At 38.2% G+C, this 27,615-nt stretch overlaps 1 protein-coding gene across 1 annotated transcript in view; it reads right to left on the minus strand.

Annotated features, from left to right (window-relative positions):
* Positions 1-1,585: 1,585 nt before the first annotated feature.
* The window catches only part of HIF1A (hypoxia inducible factor 1 subunit alpha), a 30,193-nt gene continuing 4,163 nt past the window's right edge, over positions 1,586-27,615 (minus strand). Inside the window, exons 2-15 of the mRNA XM_054400038.1 lie at positions 16,127-16,317; positions 15,040-15,185; positions 14,856-14,940; positions 12,011-12,123; positions 10,746-10,948; positions 9,229-9,335; positions 8,908-9,055; positions 7,745-7,965; positions 7,278-7,558; positions 6,650-6,772; positions 6,034-6,428; positions 5,081-5,189; positions 2,349-2,475; positions 1,586-2,236 (exon numbers count right to left, since the gene is read on the minus strand). Coding sequence (XP_054256013.1) covers positions 2,085-2,236; positions 2,349-2,475; positions 5,081-5,189; positions 6,034-6,428; positions 6,650-6,772; positions 7,278-7,558; positions 7,745-7,965; positions 8,908-9,055; positions 9,229-9,335; positions 10,746-10,948; positions 12,011-12,123; positions 14,856-14,940; positions 15,040-15,185; positions 16,127-16,175 — 2,259 coding nt within the window. The 5' untranslated portion in view covers positions 16,176-16,317 and the 3' untranslated portion in view covers positions 1,586-2,084. The remainder of the gene's footprint in view (positions 2,237-2,348; positions 2,476-5,080; positions 5,190-6,033; positions 6,429-6,649; positions 6,773-7,277; positions 7,559-7,744; positions 7,966-8,907; positions 9,056-9,228; positions 9,336-10,745; positions 10,949-12,010; positions 12,124-14,855; positions 14,941-15,039; positions 15,186-16,126; positions 16,318-27,615) is intronic.

The following is a 27,615-nucleotide window of genomic DNA, read 5'->3' on the forward strand; positions in this document are numbered from 1 at the left end:
AAACCAATTCTTGTGACACTTGATGTTCAATTTCTTATGCTGAATCATAAGAATGATTGAGGCTGGAAAAGACCTGGTAGACTATGAAGTCCAACCACTCACCTAGCACTAGCAAGTCTGCTGCTAAACCATGCCCCTCAGCACCACATCTACACATCTTTTGATACTTCTAGGGATGCTTTAACCACCCACTTTGGACAGCCTGTTCCAGTGCCTGATAACCATTTCAGTGAAGAAGTTTTTCCTGATGTCCAAATTGAGATCTTATTTTAAAAAATTCACATACTACCTTGGCCATATTTACACATTACAGGGTTGTTATCAGTCAGAACACGTTTTAGGACAGCAAAATGAGAGAAGTCAAAGCTACTGGGTCAACAGCACAAGAATATAGAGCCAAGTTTTATCATCAAGTACCGGCTTAATTTTTTAATTGTGCAGTTTTGTGATAAAAATCCATCTTTAACTGATCACTCCTATGAATTTACTTTCTTCTGCTTTCCAGTGTTACCTTGATAAAGCTTCCAGAGATATGCCTTTAAGCTGTTCCTAGGAAGAATCCTTCCACTCTGATGTAACATAAACATGCCATCTCCTCACTTTCAAGTTTGCTAACTGGTGTGAGAACAGATTTAACAGATTAACATCTTTGGCGAGCGGTAGTACAACACTGTTGAGGAGACTTCAGTACTGGATAGGCTCAAATAAGTAACACGGAGATGTTACAATCAAAATAAGGAAGGAGTGATTTCCAATCAACTCTACATTAAAAAGGGAACACGGGTGAACAATACCACTAAAAAATATAAATTATCTCATTTCTCTCAGATAACACACTCCCCAAGGGGGCCTGGTCCACATATAGTTTATTGATGTAAGGAAACAATACAGTTAGTGTTAGATCCAACCACAAAGAGCAAAAGAATGAGTGGATGAAGGTTTTGTACAGTACATATAGGAAAATAAGATGTTTGTGACAACTATATATTTCTAAATAAAAAGGCTTCTAAAGATATTCAGGTTACTGAAATCTACATGAAAACATATGGATGTTAATAGCAACAAGGTGCATAAAACCAAAACATCAAAATATTGATCAACTCAATGATGTACTAGATAAAACTTTGCTAACAATGCAAGATGTTTTACAGTCTGCTTGAAATATCACCTATACCACACAGGGTAAGCTGAACATTTAGATTTAAGTTCATACACAATATAGCATTAACTTCAACAACTACAGGCAGGGAATTTTCTTTTTAAGCTGGCAAAGTGACTACTTTAAGAACATCAAACTCTCTCTAAATTGAGAACGTATCCAAATAAAATGCTGCTAGCCCTTTCCAGATAAAGTCTTTCCTTTGACTACCCACACTCATTTAAGTCAAAAGCATGAGACAGCATTTAAGAACAATTTATAGTACAATGTGATTAAAATAATGACATAATCCAGGTTTAAACATGATTTCATAGGCAAACAAAAGAAGATTCTTCTTAAAAACTAGATTTTATAAATGCAGAATATATTGCATGAGGAACTGCTGGTATTTTTTTTTTTAAGAAAATATATTGTGCGATTGTGGCTACAATGCACTGCTGCAAAGCATTGTTGTTTCTTATAAAAACTATTAAAATAAAAAACTCATTTGAACATAAAGAGAGCACAAGTCTTCCATCTACCTATGAAAAGCAGGATGGAAGTGTTGCCAGTTTCACCTGTGTTGACATTTTACTAATGACAAGTTTTGGTGACCAACTCCCCAGCCAAAAAATAAATACTTTTTTTTTTTCTTTTAAATCAGGTGCATATTTCAAAGCTGCTATTGCAAGTGTGTTTTAAATGTAATGGACTTAAAAGTGTATGTACCAAAGAATTATAAAAATGCACTATAGTTTGAGTTATTGTTACATAAAGAACATATTAAAAAGACTGTCAAAATAAGTAGAAAGGGGATCAAAACTGAACTAACTGAATTAGTGCAGTACTGTAGCCAGGCTTCTAAAATCAGATATAGAAAATATAAATAGACTGCTTTAGGTGATGATTCACCAGTGTCCAAAAAAGGAACAAGTATTGTGAAAGCTCAGTTAACTTGATCCAGAGCTCTGAGCAGTTCTTCACCCTGTAGCAGGTTTCTGTTGCCTTGTATGGGAGCGTTTACTTCGCAATCGTAACTCGTGAGCTGGGGTAGTCCACTTTCATCCATCGATTGCCCTAGGAGTTTACTTGCTATGTCTAAAAGGAGGGAGGGGAAGGAGAAAAGGAGGTTTTGGAGGAAACTGTCAATGTGTTTTTGTCATTCAGTTCCCTCTCCACCCACCTCTAGCTATTAAAAGAAGTTACTAACCAGTTGATAGTAGAATGATTGTCTTTTGCTCCACTCCACTATGACCATTTGTTTTGCATCCCTTTACACGTTTCCAAGCAAGCGTTGCATTTCCTCCACGATCACCTGTCTGCTGGAATAAAGACCCCTAGAAAGAAATACACATGATTCAATAAGGAGGTTTCTTTCTGGCTCTCCACATCCCTCTTCCAAACTAACAGTTCTCACTAATTACTAATGTAGGCATTGTTACATTCAGAACTTGGGGCTAACATATTTCCAAGTACATGGGCCTTAAAAATATTGAAAAGGAAACTGAAACAGATTTCAAGATCTTACTTCCCTTACAGAAAACAATCACTAAATTCTGGTTATCATCAGTTACCATTCTCATGATTATCATGTACCTGTACATAAACACATCCACTTAATGTGATTAAGCATCAGGTTTTCACTGAAGCCTCTAATGGTTTTCTGCACTGGAATTAATAGTATAGACAGGAGATTCAGGCACATTGAGAGGTTGATTCTATCTAAATTCAAGATGTAAATTCCGCTTGCTCTCCAATTATTGCCACCAAGCCATCTGACTCAAGTCTTGTGGGGAATGTAGTCCTAAGCCATTCTATTGCAGATACAGCTCATTAGCACATTGTTTTGACAGCAGTATAGAAGATAATGGAGATTAGAAAGCTTTTTAGGGCTCCATATAATTAGGATAAGTAGGAAGAACCTGGCACTGTAAACATGGGATGACAGGAAAAAAACCCCACCATCTTAGTATCAAGGTTGATAGCAAAAGTAGTTAAACCTGCAAGGTTTTGTCTTGTTAGTAGTATAGACTGCTGCAGCAAGAGGAAAAGGTATTTCAGAATGCTATTGTCATCCTGAACACTTAAAGAATATACATTTTCAGGTTATAAAATACACATGCAAGTCAAAGGGCAGTTGTATAATAGAACAACTCAAACTTAGAAGCTGCATTTCATAGTAAGGCTAGTCACCTGCATTGTTGCTGGTTTGTATTTTTCACTGTGAATGCAGTACAGCCCTTTGTATTAAGAAAGATAACAGCTCCTGTCTTTTTCAGTGTAATGATTTGGATCATTTTCATAATCTTAGTGTAACACATGTTGCGCCTTTCTCTACTTCTTCTGTTTTCTAGAAAACTGAGGTATTTTAGTCTTCATTTCTTTCCACTCTTTGCAAAATAAGTCCTGCTTCATACAGCTAAGAAGTTGAGGCACATTTTTGCACAATCCCAGAATACTATGCTTTATAAGACTGGATTTAACATTTTTTTTTTGTCCTTATGCAAAGCCTAGTTCATGCTCTGAGAAACCCACTGTGGAGAAAGAAGCCAAACAAAAGCACCTGCTTGGAATAATGTCACAAAGACATGGAAAATTCATCTTCTGACTATGCAGAAACCATCAGAATGTTTAAAATACTTTTGTCAGGTACAGCAAAAAACAAAAAGGTTTGGCAAAGGATGACATTTGAGCCTATAGTTATTAAAAAAGTACTAGGCATAAAAGCCTGAACACCATTACAGCAGTTGATACAGAACCACTTGTGTTCTGGCCATCTAATGATATCCCATGCTATTATCAGCAGCACTGACAGCTGCATCACCATCGCATAATAAAAGGGCAATGGAAGATAGTAAAATTCCTTGCAGAGCTGTGAATTCTTGTAGGGCTACTGGAAGTCACAGAACATCATGCAGGAAAGTAGAAAGCATTTAGCAAATGAAAACAATGGCATAAGTATGATTATTTTAAATTAAATGTGTTTGCCTTGTAGAGAAAAAAAAAAAGACTTCTAAAACTTTTTCAGCTCTTCTAGAGGACAGCAACATTAAACACAGTGATTTGTCTTATCCCAAAACAGTATGAAGGAAAATATGCAAGACGATGGATGACTACACCTAGGAGATAGACCACTACAGAAACAGAGACTCAGAGACTCAAAGACTACACTGCAATAGAGGAGCTAGGAATTAACCTGAAAGATCTTAAAGAGAAAGAGGAATTTGCAGTGAAGGCAAGAAGAGTAATGGCAAAGCTCAGGATTTTGAAGTACTAAGAACTGACAGTAAGAGACAAACATTATGGAGACAAAATACCCCTGCAGAAAGTAACAAGCTAGATAACCTCAGTTAAATGACTGAATTAGAAACTTTCTTTTTAATATCTAGGACAGATGATGATGAGCTACTCATAATCACAAACACTAATACTAGAGTGTGCACAGAATTGAAGTGGTAGGAATATACATTTGCTAGGTTATATGAATTTTATTCCTTTATGGTTCAAGATGGTCTTATCTGATCAAATAAAGGAATTTCAGACTTGATGAAGCATAGAAAGAAGCATAAAACCACTATATCCAGTACTAACAAATATAAAAATTGAGTTTAAATTCAAGAGTAAAATAAAAATGCTGATTATAAATGTAAATGTAATGTCTTACATGCATGTATATTCTACTGAAGAACACATGTTCACAAAAGAATATCTTCTACCTAAACAAGAAATGTGCTTGGGTATAGAGAGCACTTTTGAAAGAGCTAACAGCGAAGGAGAACTAGAATTGGAGTATCTGCATGTATGTGGGAATTTAATTGTTGAATAATTATCTCTAATCCCAAGATTCCACACTATACAAACAGCTAAACTCAGGAGTCTGCACTCATTTCAGAAATTGCAAGGTTAAAAGTGAATATTTTAAAACGGTAAAACAAAACTCACAATTCCAACTGCCTGAAAAAGTGAACCATCATGTTCCATTTTTCGTTTTCTCTGAGCATTATGCAAAGCTAGCATCTTTGGATTTAGTTCTTCATCCATTGCAGTAGATCTAAGGAAAATTGATTCAGGCTGTTAAGATGTTTCTACTACGCTCAAGCCACTCTTCTTTTGTGGACACTTATATACAATATCACAGAACTGAAATTATGAGCTATATTACTTTTCTTTCATAATTGATTAATTTCAATAATTGTTGTCTACTAGCATAGCACATGTTAGCTTTTAATATCTTCCTGTGAAGCTTAGAATGAGTTATAACAACAATTTTTAAGGTCTGCAGAAAAAAAAAAAGCGCATAACAGTTCAGCAATTCACTTTCAACAGAAAGGAGGAAGCGAAGGGTGAAGAAAATATTCTGAATATTTCTATGTAGAGATAAATCTTTTATGTATCAAAAGGCTGACGTCTGACTGTGTGAAGCTTTCTGTCATAAGTATTTACTACATATGCCACAGTCCATTACAAAATAGGACTAATTTTAAAAGCAATAAACAGAGTCTGTAGTTGCCTCTTACCTCGTAACTAAATAAGCAAGAAAAGCCACAGAAATACTGTGCAGATGTAACGACTTGTAAATTGCCTAACTACATTCTTTTAGAAAGGCTTCATGTCAAATACAAGAGTAGAACAACATTTATGGACAGTTTGCATACAGTAATTGCCTGTTACCCAAGAGGTTTATGTATCAGCTACTGTGAAATTAACTTTATAGAAGCTTAACGTAAAAACAGAACAAAACATGATAAAACACCAATCTTATTTGAAATGCCCAAATTTAAATGTAGCCATTTTTAATCTGAAGGAGAAAGCTGAAGACAACATGGGCAGTACTTAAGTGTCTTACATCTAATTCTTGAACAGGTATTAGGGCTTAAGCTACACTTTTGAAATACCTTTTATTCAGAGTGACTGTTAGCAAACTGGGTGCTCCTGGACAAGATTTTTCTGTCTGATCCAGTGTTCCTTTTGCTGGTCTGACTGGAGATGCAGTTCGACTCCTGTTCCCACTGTAAGGTGATGCTGGGGCACTACTCGTTTCATTGACTACGTGGACAGGAGATGAAGGAACAATTAGTGTCTTCACGTCCTCCACTTGTTCTGTGGCTGGCTTTATTTCATCAGCAGTATTTGATGATGTCTGAGTCTGCTGAAATATGGTAATGGTGGTTGCACTCTGGGAGCTGGAAGAACTGCTTTCCAGTGGAGAGAGCTGATCAAAGGATCGCAACTGGAAGTCGTCATCCATTGGGATGTAAGGAGCCAACATCTCCAAATCTAAATCAGTTTCCTGGAAAAGAGGTAAAAGTGGTAAATAGGTAAGGACATCTAAGCTACAACTTCACGGTTTCATTGAGGCTCTTCCTTTTATCAATCCTTACAATATTTTTTTGCAGTTTATTGTAATAAAAATAGTACATAGAAAAGGAAGGAGCTTCCTGAAGACATTAAGAGAGAGAAGCACACTGAGAATAAATATTAAGATGATAGAATTAAGTTAACACACATTACCTGAGTAGAAAATGGATTTTTTGCTTCTGTATCTATTGCAAATAGTTTCTCCACTAATTCCAGTTTGAATTCATTAGCCATATCATTATCCACATCAAAGCAGTAGTCATTGGGACTACTGGGCTGTGAAAACATCAAATGCAGTTTTAAGTTCCTGTCATTACATCATTTTGTGTCTACAGATTCTCTGAAAAATGTCCTATGTAAAAGCTAATTCCAAGCTATAGTTGCACAAAATTGAAAAAGGAAAGGTAAATACATTTGTCAGTACGCATTCCTATTTACCCCACTGGGGAAGCACCCAATTAGTTGGACCTCTACAATGATTTATGTCAACTAATTCGCTATTTAGAAGTTGTCTCTAAACCATTTTTTCTAAAAAAGACCAATCCCAAGCTCTTCTCACTTCTATCAAGTGACACTGCATGCATTTATGAGACTCCAATGAAAAGATAATTCTCAGTATGAAAATTTATCTCTCTCCTCAGATCATGACCTGAGCTTAAGTTGTAACATAGAAATAATTTTCAATTCCTGACACAGCTGCATCCTTAACCAGATTTGCTCCACAAGCCCAAACAGCAGCACACACATTTTAATGACAGCATATCCAAATTATGTAACTAACCTCAGGTGAACTTTGGCTGGTGCTTGCATCAGAAGGGCTGGTTGGTTGCTCTTGCACCTGAGGCATGGTAAAAGAGAGTTCGAGTGGCTCTGTGTTTGGCTCCAGCTTTGATACAACTTCTCTATTGAGTGCAGGATCAGCATTGCTACGAAGTGGCTTTGTAGTTTCAGAGGCAGGTAGTGGGGACATTGCCATATTTATATTCTGCAATTTCTCACTGGATGAGGGGAGCATTACATCGTTATACAAAGGAACTTCATCACATTGTTGTTCATCAGACTCTATAAAAATTAAAAGAAATCATCAACCTAAGTAACAATACTCTGTGTGTCTATGGACCTCATTAAATTTAAACAGCACAGTTTACTGTTATACTGAGTAAGTTACAGTACATTTTGAAAAATAACCTCCCAGTGTAAAATACTAACTACTAATTAGCAGGCTTTCCAATTCAAATGCTCACCCACCATTACTGCTGAAATCTAGTGAGATAATTGTGTCTCCTGCAGCTGGGGCCAGCACAGTTAAAGCATCTGGTTCCTGTTTAAGTTTTTCAAATAGGTTGTTGGTATCATCCAGGTCATCTTTGCTGAATATTTTGGTCATTTTCATATCAGGAGACTCCACTGGTTTCAGCATACACTCAGTTTGTCCAAGGGAAAAAATTAAGTCCTTCTGAACAATCCCACTGTCAGACAGAGAGGAAGATGACTTAAATACAGCTAGAAGGAATAAATTCAGGATTAACAGTTTTCTAAGTTGGAAAAGAAGAAAACCCCAGAACTACCACACACCCCACATAATATCAGGATAGGAACTTGGTATTTTTTCCCCCTTTACTCATTCCTCCTCGCATTTAAGAGTCCATGTAACACCAATTGTGGTGCCATAAAAAAAAAAAAAAAACCAGAGCAAAAAACAAAACCACAACAAAACCCAAGACAAAAAAAAAAAAAAACAACCACAAACCCCCACCACCACCACCAAAACACCCAAACCCATGCTTTTCTGAAAGCATTGAGAAAGTAATAAAAAAGTTCAGTCACTTCCTAGAACACATTTTTCTAAATGCATGTGCAGTATGTTGGCAGATTGGTACTGGTTTGTTCACTGGAGTTTTTCAAAACTAACTGAGGGCTATTGTACACAACTGCAGCAAAAACAGTCAACAAGTCTGCCTTCAGCTGAAGCTTTCAATTAAAAGAAGGGTTCTAAGGAAGAAAAAAAAAATGGGATTAAGAAAGACACCATTACCGCTGCTCTGGCTCCATGACTAGAGGTTATTAGTGAAATTAACTACTCCAGACTGCAAAGATTAGTAAATTGTTTGGAGCACACACACACATTCTCAAATGCTTCCATCATGGTAGTACAGAAGAGGCTGGCCCTATGCTCATTGCCTGCAGAGTTCTTCACTAGATTAAAAAAAGTTAGTTTTAAATACAATCCCTCATCCTAACACTCATATTATTCTAATCAAAACGTAACAGATAGGAAGTAGTAACATCGTAACATATTCAACAGCGGATCCTGCTCTCAGAAAGTTGAACAAAAGCTGCAATGCCATTAGAAACAGACTTGGTCTTCAATAAAAATTGCGTCAAAGAACAGCAACGTCCACACGACTTACCTCAGCACGTAGTTTACACATACTATGCACTGTGGTTGAGAATTCTTAGTGTTGTATATAACAGTTGCTTGAGTTTCAACCCAGACATAGCCACCTTGTTTAGCAAGCATTCTGTACTGTCCTGTTGTCACCTGCCCTTTTGTGAACACTAAAAGCAGAAAGGACACCAGTTTTAACTACAGGCATTAAAAACCAAAACCACTTCAGACAAGTATTTACTGCAGATTTGTATCTGCAACTGGAAATTCTGCTGCTGCTTTCCCTCAGTGCTCTATCTCATCTCTTGCAGTGGAGGGCTTTAAATACATTTTTTCAACTTACTGTCGTGGTGTGTTTTGGTCAGATGATCAGAATCCAGTGCATGATAGTACTCATAAATAGAGCGACCCAGGAGTTCCTCTGGCTCATACCCCATCAATTCTGTAATTCTTAAAAACAGAGGGAAAAACTGCTAAGTAAAAGTAGACATGGACTAGCACAAATACCAGAGTATTTGGATACTTGCACATCTAGAAAAATCTTTACAGTCACTTCCATACACATTTACAACAATCCTGGTTTACTGGGGTTTTTCATTTTGGAAATAAATCACTATTTTTATGCTTCTTTAAAAGAAGAATTTCAGCAGATATAAATAATCAATGAGAAGTAAAAATGTTATAAATCATGGCCTAAGGTAGACAGGATTAAGGAAATTCCTGCAACTAAAAGAAACAAGGAATCAGATTTGTTCTTCTCACTGAAGCCCTCAGCTTTTAAAGAAAACAGTATTTTCTTCAGCCCTTAGAGGGCAGTGCTAACCAGGGGAACACATTTATTTTCATCTATTCTGCTTGCAGAATGTGACCAAATAAGTACCTTTTATGAGACACCAGACTAGAAAAGTAGTTAGTGCAGAGGACAGAAAATAACCTGCACTAACATCAATTTGCACTTAACTGCAGCATCTAATTAAAAATTTGGTTTTGTCATAAAGAAAAGGAAACAGGTAATAACAAGTAATACCCAAAGCCAAAAAAACACCCAACAAAAGACACAAACAAAACCCAGCAAACAAACGCCTCCAAACAAAACTAGAAATGCCAAACTCACCAAAAAAGAAAAAAAAAAAAAAAAAAAAAAAAAAAAAAAAACAAAACCACACACACAAAAAAAAACCCACCACCCAACCAACAACAACAACACAACCCCAAAGAGCTCAGGCCAGTGATTTCTTTCACTTCTATTTTTCAGCTTTGGAAAGCTATGTTTCCAGAGGGTAGTAAGAGCCATGTTATGTATTTGAGTACATCATCAATGTGTACCAGAACACAAACTCTCATTATCAACAGCAGATATATTGCATTAAAAGTACAGCTGAACTTTCAGTGTTTTTTGGACTGGAGAAAGCAGACACTGAGGGAGGGAGAGGGGGAAATGGTTGCAACAAAATGCTTCTAACAAGTATTACACACTTTCTCTACAGTCACTAGAAGGCACCACTATCTTTGAGAAATTGAAACTCCTTCCTATTTTTTCAGTGACTGGTAGAATCTTCCATTTCAATTGAACTGCTGCCACTAGACTAGAGACCAGTCTGAACAGGCAGTTAACTGCAGGCAAAGGATTTATTCCAAAGTAATAACCCTGCATCCTTCTTAGATTTAAAAATTTGGCTTTTAAATAAGACGTCGTGATAAGTTAGTAAGAGCCAAAGTATCCCACTGAGCCACTGTGCAGATGAATCAGGTTAATGAGTTAAGACTACGTTAAGTGTATAAGGTCAACATTAGCCAACATGTTCCAACCCTGCAAATCCTTCACAGAAGTTCTTTTTTGAAGTACAAAATATGTATTACCTTTCATCGCAATAGGAAAATTTCATATCAAGACTGTGACGACTGAGGAATGTTTTACTGTCCAAAGGGACCTCGATGTTTGACGGATGAGGAATAGGTTCACAGATCAGCACCAGACACGTCATGGGAGGCTTTTTGTAGCCACAGTGACTTTGATTACCGCATGTGTCGTACACACGAATGTGTCCAGTGCAGTGGAGTACCTACCAGAAAGTTGTATTTTAAACAAAGGCTGGGTTCTTGTCTGTCAGACAACATAACATTTTCATTGGCACACCCAGGGCAGAGTTCTCCCCTCCCCACTCCTTGATGAGATAGTAACAAGAAGGCAGCGCTGCTTTCAGATAGATGGCTAAAGGTGAGCAGCAGCTCTCCTCATGCCACATAGACTGCAATGAGTACACAGACTGCCAGACTGCCAACTCTTTCCTCTTGGGCGCTGGCTGATGTGGCACCAGACGAACTTCCTCCAAAGTTACCTTAGTGCTGACACTGATAAGCGATTGCCTCAGCAAAAGGTATCTTACTATTTAAATTTGAAAGTTATGGTAACAGTAGCAACCTCCATTTTAGGTTTTCTGCAGCAGTGATGTTAAGGATCAAATACATTCCTCAAGAGACAGGAAGTTTTGCATTTTGTGGTGTTATTTTTGTTTGTTTTAACCATTCTGAACTAGGAATTGTTCACTGCAGCAAAGAAAGATGTTTGATCCAGAATAACTAAGTTATAAAAGATAATTGTGAGCCATAATACTACTCAATGCAGCAAAAGGTTACTTTTTGTCCAGAGGAGAAAATGCATTCACTGCAGAAAGTTATCAGGCTGTGCTTTTTGTTCCAACTGTTACAAAAAGCATAGCCAGCTGCATCAGAATGAATGGTATTAAAGTCCTTCAGAGAAACCTCAACTGTCACATTTACAGTGTCAAATCAAAAAAAATCAGGTATCAGCACAAGTGGTATCAAGAACTTTTTTCTCAGAGAAGGCTTTATGCAAACAGACTTAGTAATTACGATTTCTAGCAAGTGACCTCTAATTGAAAATAAAGAATTCACTAAGTGTTTTGAGAAACTAATTTTAAAACATTGTTTCAGTAACCTCTGTTATTTACTCAGCATTAAAATTCAGCATACTGAAGCACAATCAGTTAAGTACTTAGTGAAACTCAAGCTTGTAACACTAAGTAAAAATGTTGAAATACAGTGTTATGACATTTGAAGAGGAGGCTGCCAAACTATATAAAATATTCCTTTGCATTAGTTACCTTCCACGTAGCAGACTTTATATTCACTGTTCTCCCCCTGCTAGTCAGCGTGCACTTCATTCTGAGAAAAAAGCTGCGCTCCGTGTTCTGCTCTTTGCCCTTTTTCACAGGACCTAGTCAAGGCAAACAGTAAAGCAATTCTTAAGCTCTCGGATCGTTTCCAAAGGCATAAAAAAAGTTAGAGAACTCTTAAACTAGGGGAAGACCCCAAAAATAAAAAGACTGATAAAACCTAACAGCACTTTAGTGATAACCACTTTTCAGGATGTGTTCTACCATGAGGCAGGCAGAAACCTGAAGTTTCAATGTTTTAAGATTGGTATCATATTTGCAGCCAACTCCACACTCCTAGATTTCAGGAAAAAAGGAGTGGGGAGAAAGAAAGGCTGATTAAAAATTTAATGGATTTTGAAAATTTTGACTGAAGACAAGAAAAGCAAGAGCAGAATGAGAAGCTGTTGAGTTGGTTTCCACTGAAATGCATCAGTAACTCACTGGGGTAAGAGGCCTGCAGTGGTTTTAGATTTTCGATTCAGAATTAACAACTCAGCTGTTTACCTTCATCCAAATATTTCCATAGTGATTAAACACATTATTAGCATTCTTGGGAAGAAGGGGGAAGTAAAGAAATTCTTATACAAATATTAGAGGCACTGATATTTTTTTATTTTTACTTGCTAACAGCAGGCTTTAAGTTGAGTTTTTGCCTTCACAGGGGAGAACCTTTCTGAGTTGATTACTAGCTCAGCTGTTCTGGGCAAAGAAATTGCAAACTGATCCTATCAGGAGAGCTGCAAGCAGCTCACTATGTGTGGACAAGGAAATGTGGCACCTAGGATAAGGAGCAGTGGAAGAACAAGTTTGCCAAAGTGTGCTAAGGAGTGAGGACCAAAAATTGGCAGAGGGTGGAACTTTAGAGCACATGAGGTTACTTCTGATACATGTTTATACAATAATTTGCTCTCACCCTCCACAGACAACAGTAGCTATGAAATTCTTCATGGTGGCTTGCACTGCAGCTACTAGTTCAACAAAGTTCATTAGAAAAACACAAAAGCCCCTGTGCTATAGTGTCTGTTGCTTTTAGCACAGGAAAAAGACTAATAGGGACAAGCCTACTTTATGTTGCATCAAACTATCCTCTATAAAGGAAGGGGTGGGAAGGTTGGGGGGAAAAAGTAGAGTTCAGAGAAGCACCCAAAACTTATTTAATTCAGTATATTTTGGAAAGAGTTAAAGCAATCTAGAAATTAATATTTGAAGAGCACACAATACTAGTGTTACCAAGTCCTGATGCTTAAGGTACTGCTTTAAAGAGCAACTGTAAAAGATGGAGCAACTTTCTCAAGTCTGGTTCAGCACTGGACATTATTTTTACAATCACCAGCCTTGAAAATTTAAAAAGCAACTTCATAAAATCAAAACACAGTTCAGTGCCTGCCAGTCACAATTATATTCATTTGCACCTGTACAATCCCAAAGGGGAGTATTTAATACTCAATTCAGTAACTCCACTGATGTAAGAGCTGCAATAGAATGTAATTTGGGAATGCTAATAAATTTTGAAATGTACTATTATTACTATAATTTAGACTTTTGTCTTCCAACTTCATTTGAAAAATCAGATTTGTAATAATGCTTTTCAGACATCTTATTCCAATCTGGTCAATTTGGGCACCCTAGAGCTGGTTTGCATGAAACTCAGTAACAAGACATTTTTACAAATGAGCTTTTGCACAAGACCAGCTTTTTGACACTGCTTTAGTAAAGCTGCTGCCCCACCCCAAAAGCATTGCTGTATTCCAGAATGGGGTACGGGAAAGTCTAGCCTAGCCTTTAGGAATAAACCTCAATACTGCGGGCAGACAACTTTAGAAAGTGCTTATAAAATCAAAATTGGGGCACTTAATGCTGTGATATCTTATCACGTCCCTTCCACTGAATTAAACAGAACGACAACACAGAAGACTTCTGATTTACAGTACTACATGAAAGCAGAGGTGAGGCTTGGTCATTTACCACTATCTAGATTCAGATATAACTCTTTTTTGATTAAGTAAGAATTAGAGAGGTTGGATTTTAGACTTCTAACAGCTGTGTAAAGCAGACTTGTTTGGAAGCATGCAGGCTGCCAAGTCTTCATAGTCATTAACAAATCTTTAGAAGACATACAAGCAGTAATTCAAGGGCATTTGTTAAATTCAAAAGCTTACAGAACATGTGAACACAGTGTTCTACTCCCTTGGATGGAGAAAAGTTAGAAATCTGTGAAATGATACCAATTTCATGCACCAATTAAAAAGGTACAGAAAAGCATTAATCCCAAAGCCCTTTTAGGGGCTGTCCAAGTACACTCTGATTAGTTTTTCTGTGTCCTAAATATAGCATCTTTTATGTGTCTTAAGCAAGTGACCACAGATTCATGGAAGAAAGCATTTGCTTTTAAGTTGCCCTGTAAAGACAAACCCAGATCAAGGCAAATGCACCAGTTTTATTCCATATGCTTCCATAGCAATCACTTCAGATTATTCTCTTTCAGCCTACCTCTAATTTTATTCCTGTAAGCACACTAATTCTTTCAGCCCTCAATAACTCCTTTCTATTCATTGATTTTGTTTTACATTACAGAGTACTACCAAAGTCTTATCTCCCCTACAATCACAGTATTGACAAAACATGCTGGTTATTTCTGTTGTTAGTATCTCCGAACAAGGTTTATTTTGAGATTTAAGCAGCAGGACGTACTAGTTTGTTCTCTCAACACCTTTTTCTGGCAGATATCCAACTGTATTAATGCCAACAAGAACTATCCATAAGTAAGTTAAACCCATTTTTTTCTTCTCACCATTTCTGTGTGTAAGCATTTCTCTCAGCTCTTCATGGTCACATGGATGAGTGAAATCAAACACACTGTGCCCCGTCAACTCAAACTGTAGAAAATAAGAGGTACAGGGGTGTCTAACTTCATATTTTAAAATGTAATAACTTCTACAGATCTGAAAGAGGCTTAGGAAATATCAGTGTTTCACCTGAGTGAGTCCCATACACTTGTTCACATTTTCAGACATGTAAATCATGTCCCCATCTTCAGACAGAACCATGACAAATCCATCCAGAGCTTTCAAGTAGAAACAGTTCAGTTCCTTCTCCATTTTGGCTTCTGTTTCCAGCTCACCTAAAAGCAGCCACACATTTTCATTTAAGTAAACATCAGCCATTCTTCACTTACCATCAGGAATGACTTCTGGCACCAATCTGCAAGGAGTCAATCTTGCAGGACTGTTCAAAGCCAGTATAACTCACTTATCTAAGTGAGCAACTACATTCTTCAAGCTCTTAGAAATGGTACCACAAATTTAAAAAAAAAAAAAAAAAAAAAAAAAAAATCAGTGAGGTTAACCCTCTCTGCTTTTATGCACAAACCATCCACCTCCAGGAAAGTCTTCATGGCAAAAATATGACCATTTATCTCAAAAAGGCATTACGAACTTTGCTTAGAGAATTCCTGGGAGTCATTTTGGTACAGCTACCAAAGTCACTCCTCTGTATGGTCTAAGTAGGCATGCACGAGTACAAATAACCAGTACAGCATCCATGGCATGTGACGCAGATATAGGTTCATAAGCTAACTGAGATACTTCTGTAATTGCATGGGTAGACATGACTGCAGACAGTTAACTTCACCTCCAGTGGAACATAAATGACCAAAAAAACCCCAAACAAAACCACCGTTTTGCAGTTTCCATTAAGCAGAAACACCTACAGTTAGCTAAGCCAGCCCTGCACCTACAGTTTAGTAAAGCACAGTTACAGCAACCAACTCCAAATAAAAGAAATTAACTTTGGGAGAAGGGTAAAATAGCTGAGACTGAAAATGGCACTACGGCTGTGAAGGGCCATCTAGGATCACCAGAACAGAAAGGGAAAAACAAAGTTCATTGAACAGTGGCCATATTTTTCCAGTGCTATCACCAATTGTCTATTTCTATTGTAAGGTCTTCCCCTTAGACAAGAAGCAGCTATTAATGTATTTCACTGCTGACAGGTTTGAGCAATAGCTTCCTCCTCAATATACTGCCAGCCCCTTCTCCAGATTCTGCTCTGTTATTCACTTACCAGCATCTAGCAGCTTTCTCATGCGCAAGTAGCTGATGGTCAGCCTCATAATGGATGCCTTGTCCAGGTGCGCGCTGACGGTGTGGGGCAGGGGCAGCTGATGAGCCAGCTCATAGAACACTTCCGATTCCTTGCTCCTTCGGCACCGTGCTGCATCTCTTGACTTCTCTTTTCTGCGTTCTGAGCTAATCCTATATAAACAAAGTTTGGGGTTAAGAGAGGAAGCAGAGTTGTCTAAGTTTATTTTGAAACTAAGCTACCCAGCAGCTAATTAGCCAGTTATCAAAGTTGAATAATCTTAAACCTCAGTTTAAAAGTGTAAATTTAATTCTGTGTACAGAGTTCTGCTGTGGTTGGTCTCTGCCAGAACTTAGTTCAAACCCACGGAGTTTTTCAACAAATCAGTTCTTCAGACACCTACGTACTCAGAACTGTTGCTGAAGTGCTTATCTTGTTCCTTGACAGCTGCCTCTCTAGCCTCCTAATACTGTTTCCTCCCTCATTCCCAACTCCTTAAATCCAGTCAAAATGCTACAACATAAGTTACTTCCAGCTTGACACTCCATTTAGTATTACGTACACTCTCCAAGTTCTTCCCTTCTTACCATCCTTATAAAGCTCACCTAATGGGTCAGATAAGCAAGGATATCAATTTAGCATGAGGTGTCCTGTTTATCAAGTGATTCAGAAAGTCTCTCTCCTATCTCCCTTTTTCTAGTATAGCCCCTTCCACAGTCTCCCCTACACTGGAAAACTGCCTTGTTCTCCTACTGCCTCTGATATACTCATCTTCCTGGGACACATGAAATAAAGGGTAGCTCACTAAGAGCAAGCACCAAAACAACCAAAACTCTTCATCAGCCACTAACATGGATTCCTTGGACTCCCTTTTCCCAGTACCCAGCCAAGTTCATGTTTGTTTCATGATCCGTCACGTGAGGCTTGGACTAAGCATTTTGAGATGGGAGCTCCAAATTTTTCTTACATTTGAACAAAAGCTCAATGTTGCTGTAATCTCCAAGGAAATTACGCCACTGCACTTAAATGTGCCTTTATTTCTATATGGACAATGCAAAAGGATACAGTATTATTGTCCATTTTCCTTTTTATAAAATTTGTCTTCTGAAGGCACCCTGTCTTCATTTGCACACCCCTGCAATACAAAAGGAAGTTGCACTAATTGGTAGGATCCTCTTTTTGCCATCGACTTCCATAAAAGCTGTAAGATAAACATATGCCTAGAAACAGTGCTTTTATAATTCAAAGCTGCATGCCTTTTAATGTTATCATAATGAGAGTAAGTGTCACTAGTTGAAAAACACAGAAAATAAACCACTGCATTATTTACTACCAAGGGTTTAGGAATTACTTTTTTCACATTTCACTAGACTTTAAAGTCACACACTACCACTGCCAAATCCACGTTGCTAAGTCTGCCCATCTGTGCAAAGACTTTTTAAAATTAGCACACATCTTGTGAGCCACAAATGATAGAGGCAATTGATTTATGAGCTGATATTGCCTAGGAAATAATGAACCAAATTCAATGGAAGCAGTCAGATGCATACCCAAAAGAAGTAGATTCAGTCCTTCACCTGATGTGCCACCCACAACAGTGAAAAACCTGCTTAGTTTGTGCAGAAACACACAAGAGAAAATACTATTAACACTGAGACTGGAAGCATGAATGCCTTGAAACACAAAAGTTTGATAAAATGGTTTGTAAACCATTGGAATATCTTCTAAAGTCACCTTTTATCTAGCTTCATAAAAGCATGTGGCAATCCCATCCATCCCGAACCATACCATCCTCTCCTCCTACTCCCTGCCACTGCCAGCAGAAGGAAGCACTACAAACTTGATTCTCGGAATCATAAGGTTTTTATAAGAGGTAAGAACAGGATTATGTTTTCTCCTTTGATGGCAAAATCAGGCTACTAGATCACTGAAATACTAGTCCTATGTAAAAAGAAAAGTTCATAAATCAAAATGTAATGGAGATCTTTGGAAAACTGAATTATGGGAATGACTCCAGACATACAACAGTTCTATTGGTTTCTGTGAATATAAGTTCCTGTTCCTCAGAAAGGTAGCCTAAAATAGTTGGTATTTCCCGTCTTGCAGATCTCTTCACATTCAATTTTCTCGTGACAAGAGATGTTCCTGCTCTTGTATTGGATACCTTGGTCTGAGAAGCTTGAGGGTCCTGACATACAGGTGTATCTAAACAGCCATTACAATAAATCTGACCTTTAATAAAAGCAACAAAAAAATTTGGCTATAGAACATGATTTTTTTTTATTGAAGACAGGCCTAAAGTAGCTTTTCTCTTAGGGGAAAACTAAGGGTGGAAGTGAAAAAAACATCTGTATTCTCTTTTTTCTCTTTCTTGGACCACAGATTTTGCTGACAAAAGGTAACACCAGTAATTATGCTGCCTTAGACTCACCTTCATAGCTCTGTTTTTTCTTTGTTAGCTACTCATTCAAGACCCGCTCACCTGCAGAAAGTTCACCCTACAGAGAAACTCACAGGACAATTACTGGAAGTAATTGGCTTCCATCTGCCTAGATGCCTGCAGTTTTGCCACAGCTTCCTTTTCAACTGCAGACACTTTAAAGTTAAAATACCCCCCATGCTTTGGCAATAATGCTGTGCACTTCAAGCCTACAAGTTTGTCAGGCTTGTGTGAATCACAAAGGGAAGGTAGAGAAGGACAAAGCAAGACATGAAAATAGATGCCAACCTCACAAGTTGTCATTTCAGCCCTTTCCCTTCTACTTTCTTTTTGAAAGTGTAAAAAAAAATATTTCAGCCAGTTTTTAGATTTTTTGCTTAGCAGCAAATTTCAACATGAACAGTCAAAACTTCCCACAATCACTGAATTATTAATTACCAGCTGAAATGCTGCTCAAATCAACCTCATAGGGCTTCTGTTAAAAATTAATCCCAGAGTATGGGAATCAAATGCTGCCCGCTGGAGTGCTGCCTGACTGTAATAGGCAAAGCTCAATGAAAAGTGCAATGCTGGTACCAACTGGTGCTGTCCAAGCAGCCGTCTCCTCTCCCTCTTACTAGGTATTTCCTTTCTAGAAAGGCTACTGCTATAGATAGGTTTAAACTGTACAGCACAACCATTTGCTATTTTTAGCTGCTGTTTAAAACTAAGCTGTAACCCATCTGAGTAAAACCCAGCAATCTGAATAGGAAGATTAACTACCAGCTTCAAAGAGCATTTCTTTAATGGATCAAATTAATAGGGAAAAGGTCTTTCACAAACGAGGTTTAATTACCAAGTGAAGTCAGAGTTGCCTCAACACTGGATGCCATCAGATTAAAAAAAAGGCCAAAAAAAATCCTTTACTGTTGCAACTACTCTTAAGCTTTGTGACTTAGTTGCATAAAGTGTGAAAAAACACACAATCAGCATATGTAGTTGCCCACAAATTTCTATGTAGTGAACTGAAAGATGTTAAAATTCCTCTAAAGTGAACTCTCTCTCAAATAGGACTTTAAACAGCAAGATGTGAACTGCCACAGTATCTGCTTAAATAAATTTTATCATTTAAGAGAGATTTTTCAGAACTGCCCCTGTGCAAAAGCCATGGTCTTCAGAACAGAAATACCATTCTGTAGGGATACCAGGAACCTGAACTTCATGTAAAAAAAACAAAACAAAACAAAACCCAAACTTAAGTAAAGCTGTATTGCAGTATTCTGCTATCAGTCTTGCACAAAAGAAAACCACCTAAAGCTCAAGAAGAAACTCTCAGCTGAAGAGTGGATTATACGTGCAATGAAAATATCAGAAATGCCAATGCAAGACAGGAAATTACATGCATTTTTAGGTATGATGATTCCAGTCAAAATTTCAGTGCCAGACATCAATTTCCATTTTGTGTTTCCACCACTAGAATACAGAAGCAAAGAGCAATCCAAAGCAGGTTATGCATCACAGCTCACAGAAAGCAGTGTTGTACTGACAGTTTTAAACCCAATACTAGGCACTTTTTATATGCGAGAGATGTTTACAAGCAATAGCTGAATAAATATCTGAGTTCCATAAGACACTCATGTAGAAACTCCAAACAAAAACATATCTCACCATGAGGATTCACTGCAGCAGAAACAAGAACTTAGCTGAAGGATACTACCCAGGCTCTCACTCACTGCTCCAAATCAAAAAGGCTTTAACATACAGCAAGGTGAATACAAAAGAAGTTCTACAGCAAACAAGGATTTGCACTACAGCCTTCAGAACAAAGCACACCACCAGCAATCCAATCCCATGCACACCAGTTACAGATGTTAAACATGGCCTCTCTATTGAGATGTGCAACTACTGTCATTATGGTCACACGAACTGTTTGGGTCAATCTTTCTCAAAACATCTGTTGTTTCCCCATCATCCTAAAGTCCCCTTCACCCACCACTGCATATTCTACAAATGATTCCCCCCAACTGTCTAAGTAGAAGCCACAACTATCATCTCCTTGAGCACAAAACTGATCAATGGCCACATTTAAAGCTGACTTTTTCCTGCTTATTCACCATTGGGAAAAAAAAAAAAAAGCCTTGGATAACACCACCAGTAAGTGATTAATTTAAATTAAAAATAACTAGATTATAAATGGTCAATGGGCAGATCATAAAACACAAGGAATGACAACTCTGTCGACTTCCAGCTTTTTAAATCACCACTTAGTGTTAAAATTTTATCCTGTGTATGCAATATTACATTAAATACAAGAAATCAGGGGCTTTCCTGTATATTGTTTTACTGTTGTTACCTATTTTCTAGCCTTTCTCCCATTCTAACTTAGTGTTTCTCTAATCAGGTTTTGAGAATAGTCTAAAAATACTGTGTGCATCTTTTGAGAGCAATTCACTGTTTTCTCCTTCGGATTGATCTCTGCAGTCATGTGGGTTTGTATCTGTCATGGTATCTGTTCTTCAACAGTTTCATAGAAATCTACCATGTGGAAACAATATAATCCAAATCAATAATGTGCCCAAAATCTGGTAAAACCTCATTACTTAACTAGTTTGCACTTCTGCCATTAATTCCCATCATCTGCCCGTACAAGACTCACACTCAATACTTCAATGTTAGATAGAACCTCCCCTCAGACTGAGAAAAAACTAGGGCAAATACCTGGCTTAGAAATGGACTCACAAAGACCACACTTGCTATAATATAGTTTCAATTTTTCCACATTAAGCTAAAAAAAAAAAGAATGTAGCTGTTACAATACTTTAATACATTAACAGTTTATACCATAATTATGTTATTGGAACTTAAAAGACCTGTAAGTGGCCTCATATTTAACTTCACAGGTTGAACTCATTCCTGTTTGGTACAAAACTCGGCTGTCTTTTCACTTCTAGCCTAAACCAGATACTTCTGCCAGAACAGCTTTATGGGACCGAGGTACAACTCCCAGTTTGCAGCCATACTCCATCAGAACACCCTAGTCTCATTACACCACTGTAACTCACTGTGTTCAGTGGGACCATCCAAATAGCTCAACCCAAGGTACGCTCATGCTAATTGGTGCTCTCACCCATAGAACAGCACACCAAGAAAATATCAGCCAGATACAAGCTCACTTAAAAGGCATAGGCTGCCCAGGAGCGTGTTGCGACAGAGCTTCACTCTCTTGATGGTGCTGGATATGCAGCCTAGCATGGCAAAACTAAGACAGCCTAAATCAACTTCCCTAAAGAAAACTTTGTATGAAAAATGGGTTTATAATGTCAAGAGAATACTGTTGAAATTGTTATTTAAATATATAGTGAACTAATGATGCAAGTATTCTCAAAAAAAACAAACAACAAAACAAACCCCAAACAAAAAACAACCACACACACAAAAAACCACCAACAGACAAAAAACAAAACAAACAAAACCAATGCAACCCACTCAAAACACTCTAAAACACCCCACCCAAACCCCAAAAGTTTCCTCTCATCTTCCACCTAGCATAAATGGAGAACATGTCAGTTAGCCCCCTTATCCTCTCAAAATACTTATTGAGACAAGAGAGCTGTAGTGTTAACACCATCATGTCCGGAGACAGTCCTGTGCAAACACTACCCAGAGTCGCCAGCTGCCCCAAAAGCCCCATTCCCTCTCACCTCCCAGCCCAGTAGTAACACCCTTATCTGGCCCAACCTGCAGCCTCCAGTGTTCACTGCTCAGCAGGCAAACCACAGAACAGGTTATGAGCAAGGGCAACTGGGTCCACCACAGTCAGTCCTGTGAGGGAGCGCCAATCTTTGTACTTTAAAGCTGAGAAAACCCAGGCAATGGCATGGGCTGGAAAGGGGCCAATGGACCAGCTTTAGCTCATGTGCGAGTTTGAGGCTACTCATTTTAGGTACCCAAACACTCCTCCCAGCGGTGGGGGAAAAAAACACATTTCAGGACTGCACTCTCAATTACTGCAGAGTCTGAATTTTCAAGTGAATAGGCAGGCTTCCCACAAACTGTAATATATTTGCAAATTCTCCACAAATTTTACTTTTTCCAAACTAGTCAGGAGGGGTGCTTCTTCCTTCTACAGCTGCATTACAGAATTAGTGCAGTCTCTCAGCTACCAGTTCAAAATGAACCCAGTATTATGGCTTTGCATCTTCTTGCTTTCATGTGATTTTCTTTTAGGTATTATTGGATTTTGTCATTATGGCAAATTCTATTCACCAATTCTCCTTATTTTATAGTCTGTGAGGAAAATGCCAATGAAACAAACAACAACAAAAAAAACACCCTACAACCCTCCCACACAAATCTCATGTGTAAATCACAAGCATGTGATTTTCTAGAAGAAAGTCTTGCTCATTATGAATTAATGAACATCACAGCCCAGTAACCCAACTCAGGAAAAAGAGTCAGAAATTCCTTACAATATGAAAGATTTAAGAGATTTAAACTACAGAAACAAGTGTAACATCCAAGCAGAGACAACACCTCTCTAAAGTATTAAAATTTATTCCTTTGTCCATTATCTTCTAACATAGCATTTTAAACCATTTTCTTTACATAAGGGTAGTTAATTTGACTACCACCAAAAAAAAAAACCAAAACAAACCCAAACAAAACAAAACCAAATTAAGAGCAAGCAGGCAGATCAGACTGAATTAGCTGCAGAGCACAAACATGGAACAAACACTGAAACCCACTGCCGTCTGCAAGACCACAGTGCAAAGAGCCAGCAAGAAGAGAGCCCACCAAGCTAAGCGTTAACTTACAAAGTAAAATCTTACTATATAAACAGGCATTTTACAGACAGGTACAGTAAAGCACATTAAGAGCCATCAGCAAGCCTGAAACTCCTGAAACCATCACAGGACTACACTACCAAGACTATCTGTCACTTGGATTAAGCCTTGGACTTACCTGAAACCCCAACTACCTCCCCATTTAGAAAGCATGACTAAGAAAGTAAAATCTTCCAAAATTAGTATTTCTAATTCAAAATGTGGTGAAGCGTTTCTGCTGCATCTTGTTACACAATGGAACCCACTGATATTTTACCTCTGCATAGTAATTTACTGGTTTAAAATAACCACATGCATACAGTAGCTGCTTGTAAGAAAATTCTACTTTCCCCTTCCCCACCAACTGTGTTATTTGGCTTTTCCCTAGAATACAGCAGGGTTTTTATCATTTTTGTTTGTGGTTGGTTTTTGTTTGGTTGGGTTTGTTTGGTTTTTTTTTGTTTTATTAACTGTGCTCTGTCCTTAAGGATGAAAGGCACGTGGTAGTTAAATTGTGTTTATTACAGAAAACCCACAGTTATTCAACAGAGAGAGCTGGACATGAGCTTGACAGAACTAGCCACTAAGAGCTCTTTTCCTTTCAGCCCTCCTGCTTTTGCTTCTATCAAACTCAGAAAAAAAAAGATGCAAAATATATGCCTAAGATAGCTGTCAGGCTCTTGTTAACAATGTTTTAGCTAGGAACTGGTCTATCTTCAAACAAATGTAGACTCTTGATAAAGTAACTAATTTTAGTTTCTATTATGGCTTTAAAACATGTAATTTATGTCATTGTATTCAGGTTTTCCAGACTGGAGGCTGGACGTTTTCCCTCACTGCTCCCATCCAAGCCATCCCTTCACTCGACAAGGCCTTGCACAGCCTGGTCTAGTTGAGGCTGTCCCTGCTGACTGTGGGGAGGTTGGACTGGATGACCTTTGGAGGTCCCTTCTGGCCCGGACTATTCTGTGATCCATGTTTCTCAACCGCTTTTAGGTAACACGGTATTTTGTGATCAAAGTTTTTAAAAACTAAAGAAATCTCGAACAGAAGCAAGAGAGATAAAATTTTGTTTTTCTTCGTGAATGAAGAACAAACATCCATTAAGCAGTAAAAAAAAAAAAAAAAAAAAAAAAAAAAAAAAAAAAAAGAGGCTCAGAACAATAGCCAGGACAAAAAGCCTCCAGCAATGTCAGTGTAACATTCAGTAGATTAAGGATGTGCAAAGAAAAAGTCCTCAATGAAGGACTGAGCGCCAAAGACTCTGTCCCTAACTAAACCATGTAGAGCTTCTCATTTCTTTAGCTTAGTAGAGGCTGCAGTCTTTATATTCCATATGGATTACTTAGTTGGAGCATAGTCCTATCTCTTTCAATGGATGTGAACAAGCATATGGAGGTAAGCCTCCAGTAACACACTTTGTAGGGTAACAGTCTATTTACCATTCTCACTCGGAGCAGCACAAAATTTAACAAAAAAGTCCAGGAGCCTTGGCCTTGAATTCTTTTGCTTCTTGAAATGCACGTATTTTTCATAAAGTATCACCAGTCTGGTTTGTGCTTAAGGTTGTCAGTGAAATTACTTACTCCGGTAAGCAACATGGGTCATCTTTTTCTGGTAATACTTCTGTGATTATTACAAACTGAATTGAAAAGGTTAAGTAAGTTACCTGGGATAACCTTCCACTGTTGCAAATATAATAAGAGAGTTAAGTGCTGATTCATTTTCCTCAATGCTTCACTTGAACTTCAGTGTCTATTTTAATGTAGTGAGTTACAAGGTCTGTTGTAACATTTTTCCTCAAAATGAACACCACACCAAATTAAACAAAAACTGCACAGTGTCCCTCTTAACAAACACAACGTTTATTATGTATTGGATATCTTTCAGGAAGAACCAATGGGTCATCTTGAGGCATCAGTTCTTCAGTGCCATCAGAGCCATTTCAAATGTCTTGGTACTAAAGTATCTCAGCATTTTAAAAGGCTACAGTTGTACAAGGCCCAGTACTATCAGGGCTCAATAGAAAGAAATGACAGATTATGTGTACAATGAAGCTCCTCTTTATCAATGCACTTACACCAAGATCTTGGACCAAACCCACAGGCTGGTATGAACAGGCGTAGCTTCAGCTGAGGCTATGGCTCCACATCAAAGAACTCTAAAGTGTTTCTCACCTACGTAAACTGTGTTTAAAATAATATATATGCAGGCATCTGTTCACTTGATTTCATGTTTCTAGTTATTTCAGAACCTAATTTTCATAGATAGTTTTATTCTAAGCTAAATAACAGATGTCAATAGAGGAAAACCTTCATATCCAATGGTAATTTGGAAACCTGTATCTTTCCTTATTTTTCACTTATTACTTAAAGGTAAAAAGGCTCACATTCTCCTCTGGGCCATTTTTGTGGTTCTCAATGTCATAAACCTCCCCAGGCATCTCCTATTTTGGAGCAGTACTCAGTGGAAAACTCATACTGCTACATGCTCTTCTGTCTGCCTGAGGTTTCTCAAAGAGGCTCAAAATGCTCAAATTTTCTTGAATTCAAAGGAGAAAGGGCTGTTATAACATGAAAAGATGACTAAGGTACTAGTTCTTTCTATGCATTGCCTAGGTGGTTTTTTTGAGGCATGTAAACACCTGCCTATTACTCTGTGTGTGAAGATAAAAGCAGCATTTCAGCTGATGACTTGTGATCTAGAATATTCCTTCCTTTTGGACATCAGTTTGCAACAAACAGGTTACTGCACCTTCTTGCTAATGTTCTTTCAAGGTTTGTTTTTGTTTTGAAGCTGTTTGTTTTTTTAAAGAATGCATCTTGTAATAAGATTGGTATTTGCATCTCCTTGAAAGAGCAGTATCATCAGGAAAATCTAGACGCTCTTATACACCACCACTGAACCATGCCGTACTTCCCTCCTGGGTTTACTTAACAATGCCCACTCTACAATCACAGAAGAATTATTTTGTTGGCAATATCATAACACTAAGGTCTTCAAGAATAAATGGAGGTAACACTGCCAAATTCCCTCCTGCAGTACCAAAAAAAAAAAAAACAAAACCCAAAAAACCCACAAACCCCACCACACCCCAACAACTTAGAAATTAGCAGTTTCTATGATTCAATGCCCCCTTCAACACCAAAAATCTCATGCTAGCCTACTTGAGATCCAGCCTTCTAACACAAATTGGTGCTATATTACTATTGGACAACACGAACACTCAAGAATTCAACCCATTGTGCTACCATATGGGCTCAGCAAGAGTCTTGAAGGCTTTAAGGTCAGAAGCACACCAAAAAGTGAACACACACACACACACAACTTCAGAAGGGTTTGGGCTTACACTGCAGCACTGCTGACATTCACTCATGTTATTAATATTTTACTCCCCTCCCTTCACTCATCAGCAATGCCCTGGAAAAAGCCTTATAGTTCAAGGATAGGAAGGAAGAAAGGTCTATGACTGCTTTTGTAAGGTGCAGTGAAGGAAGCAAGCACCCAGAAATAACTGCATGCTGCCTGAATTCTTAACCGTGATGGCAGGATAGTCTTCTCTGGCCTCTGTTCCAGAGGCAATAAGACACAGCAAGCATTTATTTTTGGCAGGTTCTCCAGGCTTACAAAAAACATACTTTACCATGATCTTCAGCTAATTTAAATAAGCTCTTGATTTCTGAGAAGAGAGAAACCCTACTACAAGAAGGATATGGACATGCTGGAATGTGTCTAGAGAAGGGCCACAAGGATGATCAGAGGGCTGGAGCACCTCTCCTATGAGGACAAACTGAAAGAGTCAGAGCTGTTCAGTCTGGAGAAGAGAAGGCTCCAAGGTGACCTTATTGTGGCCTTCCAGTATCTGAAGGGGGCCTACAAGAAAGCTGGGGAGGGACTTTTTAGGATATCAGGTAGTGATAGGACCAGGGGGAATGGAATAAAGCTGGAAGTGGGGAGATTCAGACTGGACATGAGGAAGAAGTTCTTCACCATGAGAGTGGTGAGACCCTGGAATGGGGTTGTCCAGGGAGGTGGTTGAGGCTCCATCCCTGGAGGTGTTTAAGGCCAGGCTGGATGAGGCTCTGGCCAGCCTGATCTAGTGTGAGGTGTCCCTGCCCATGGCAGGGGGGTTGGAACTAGATGATCCTTGTGGTCCCTTCCAACCCTGACTGATTCTATGAACCAGAAAATGGGAATGTCAAACAAGTAAATAAAATGGATTATCCACT

The sequence above is a fragment of the Indicator indicator genome, chromosome 4, assembly GCF_027791375.1.
Source record: "Indicator indicator isolate 239-I01 chromosome 4, UM_Iind_1.1, whole genome shotgun sequence".
Taxonomy (NCBI): Eukaryota; Metazoa; Chordata; class Aves; order Piciformes; family Indicatoridae; genus Indicator; species Indicator indicator.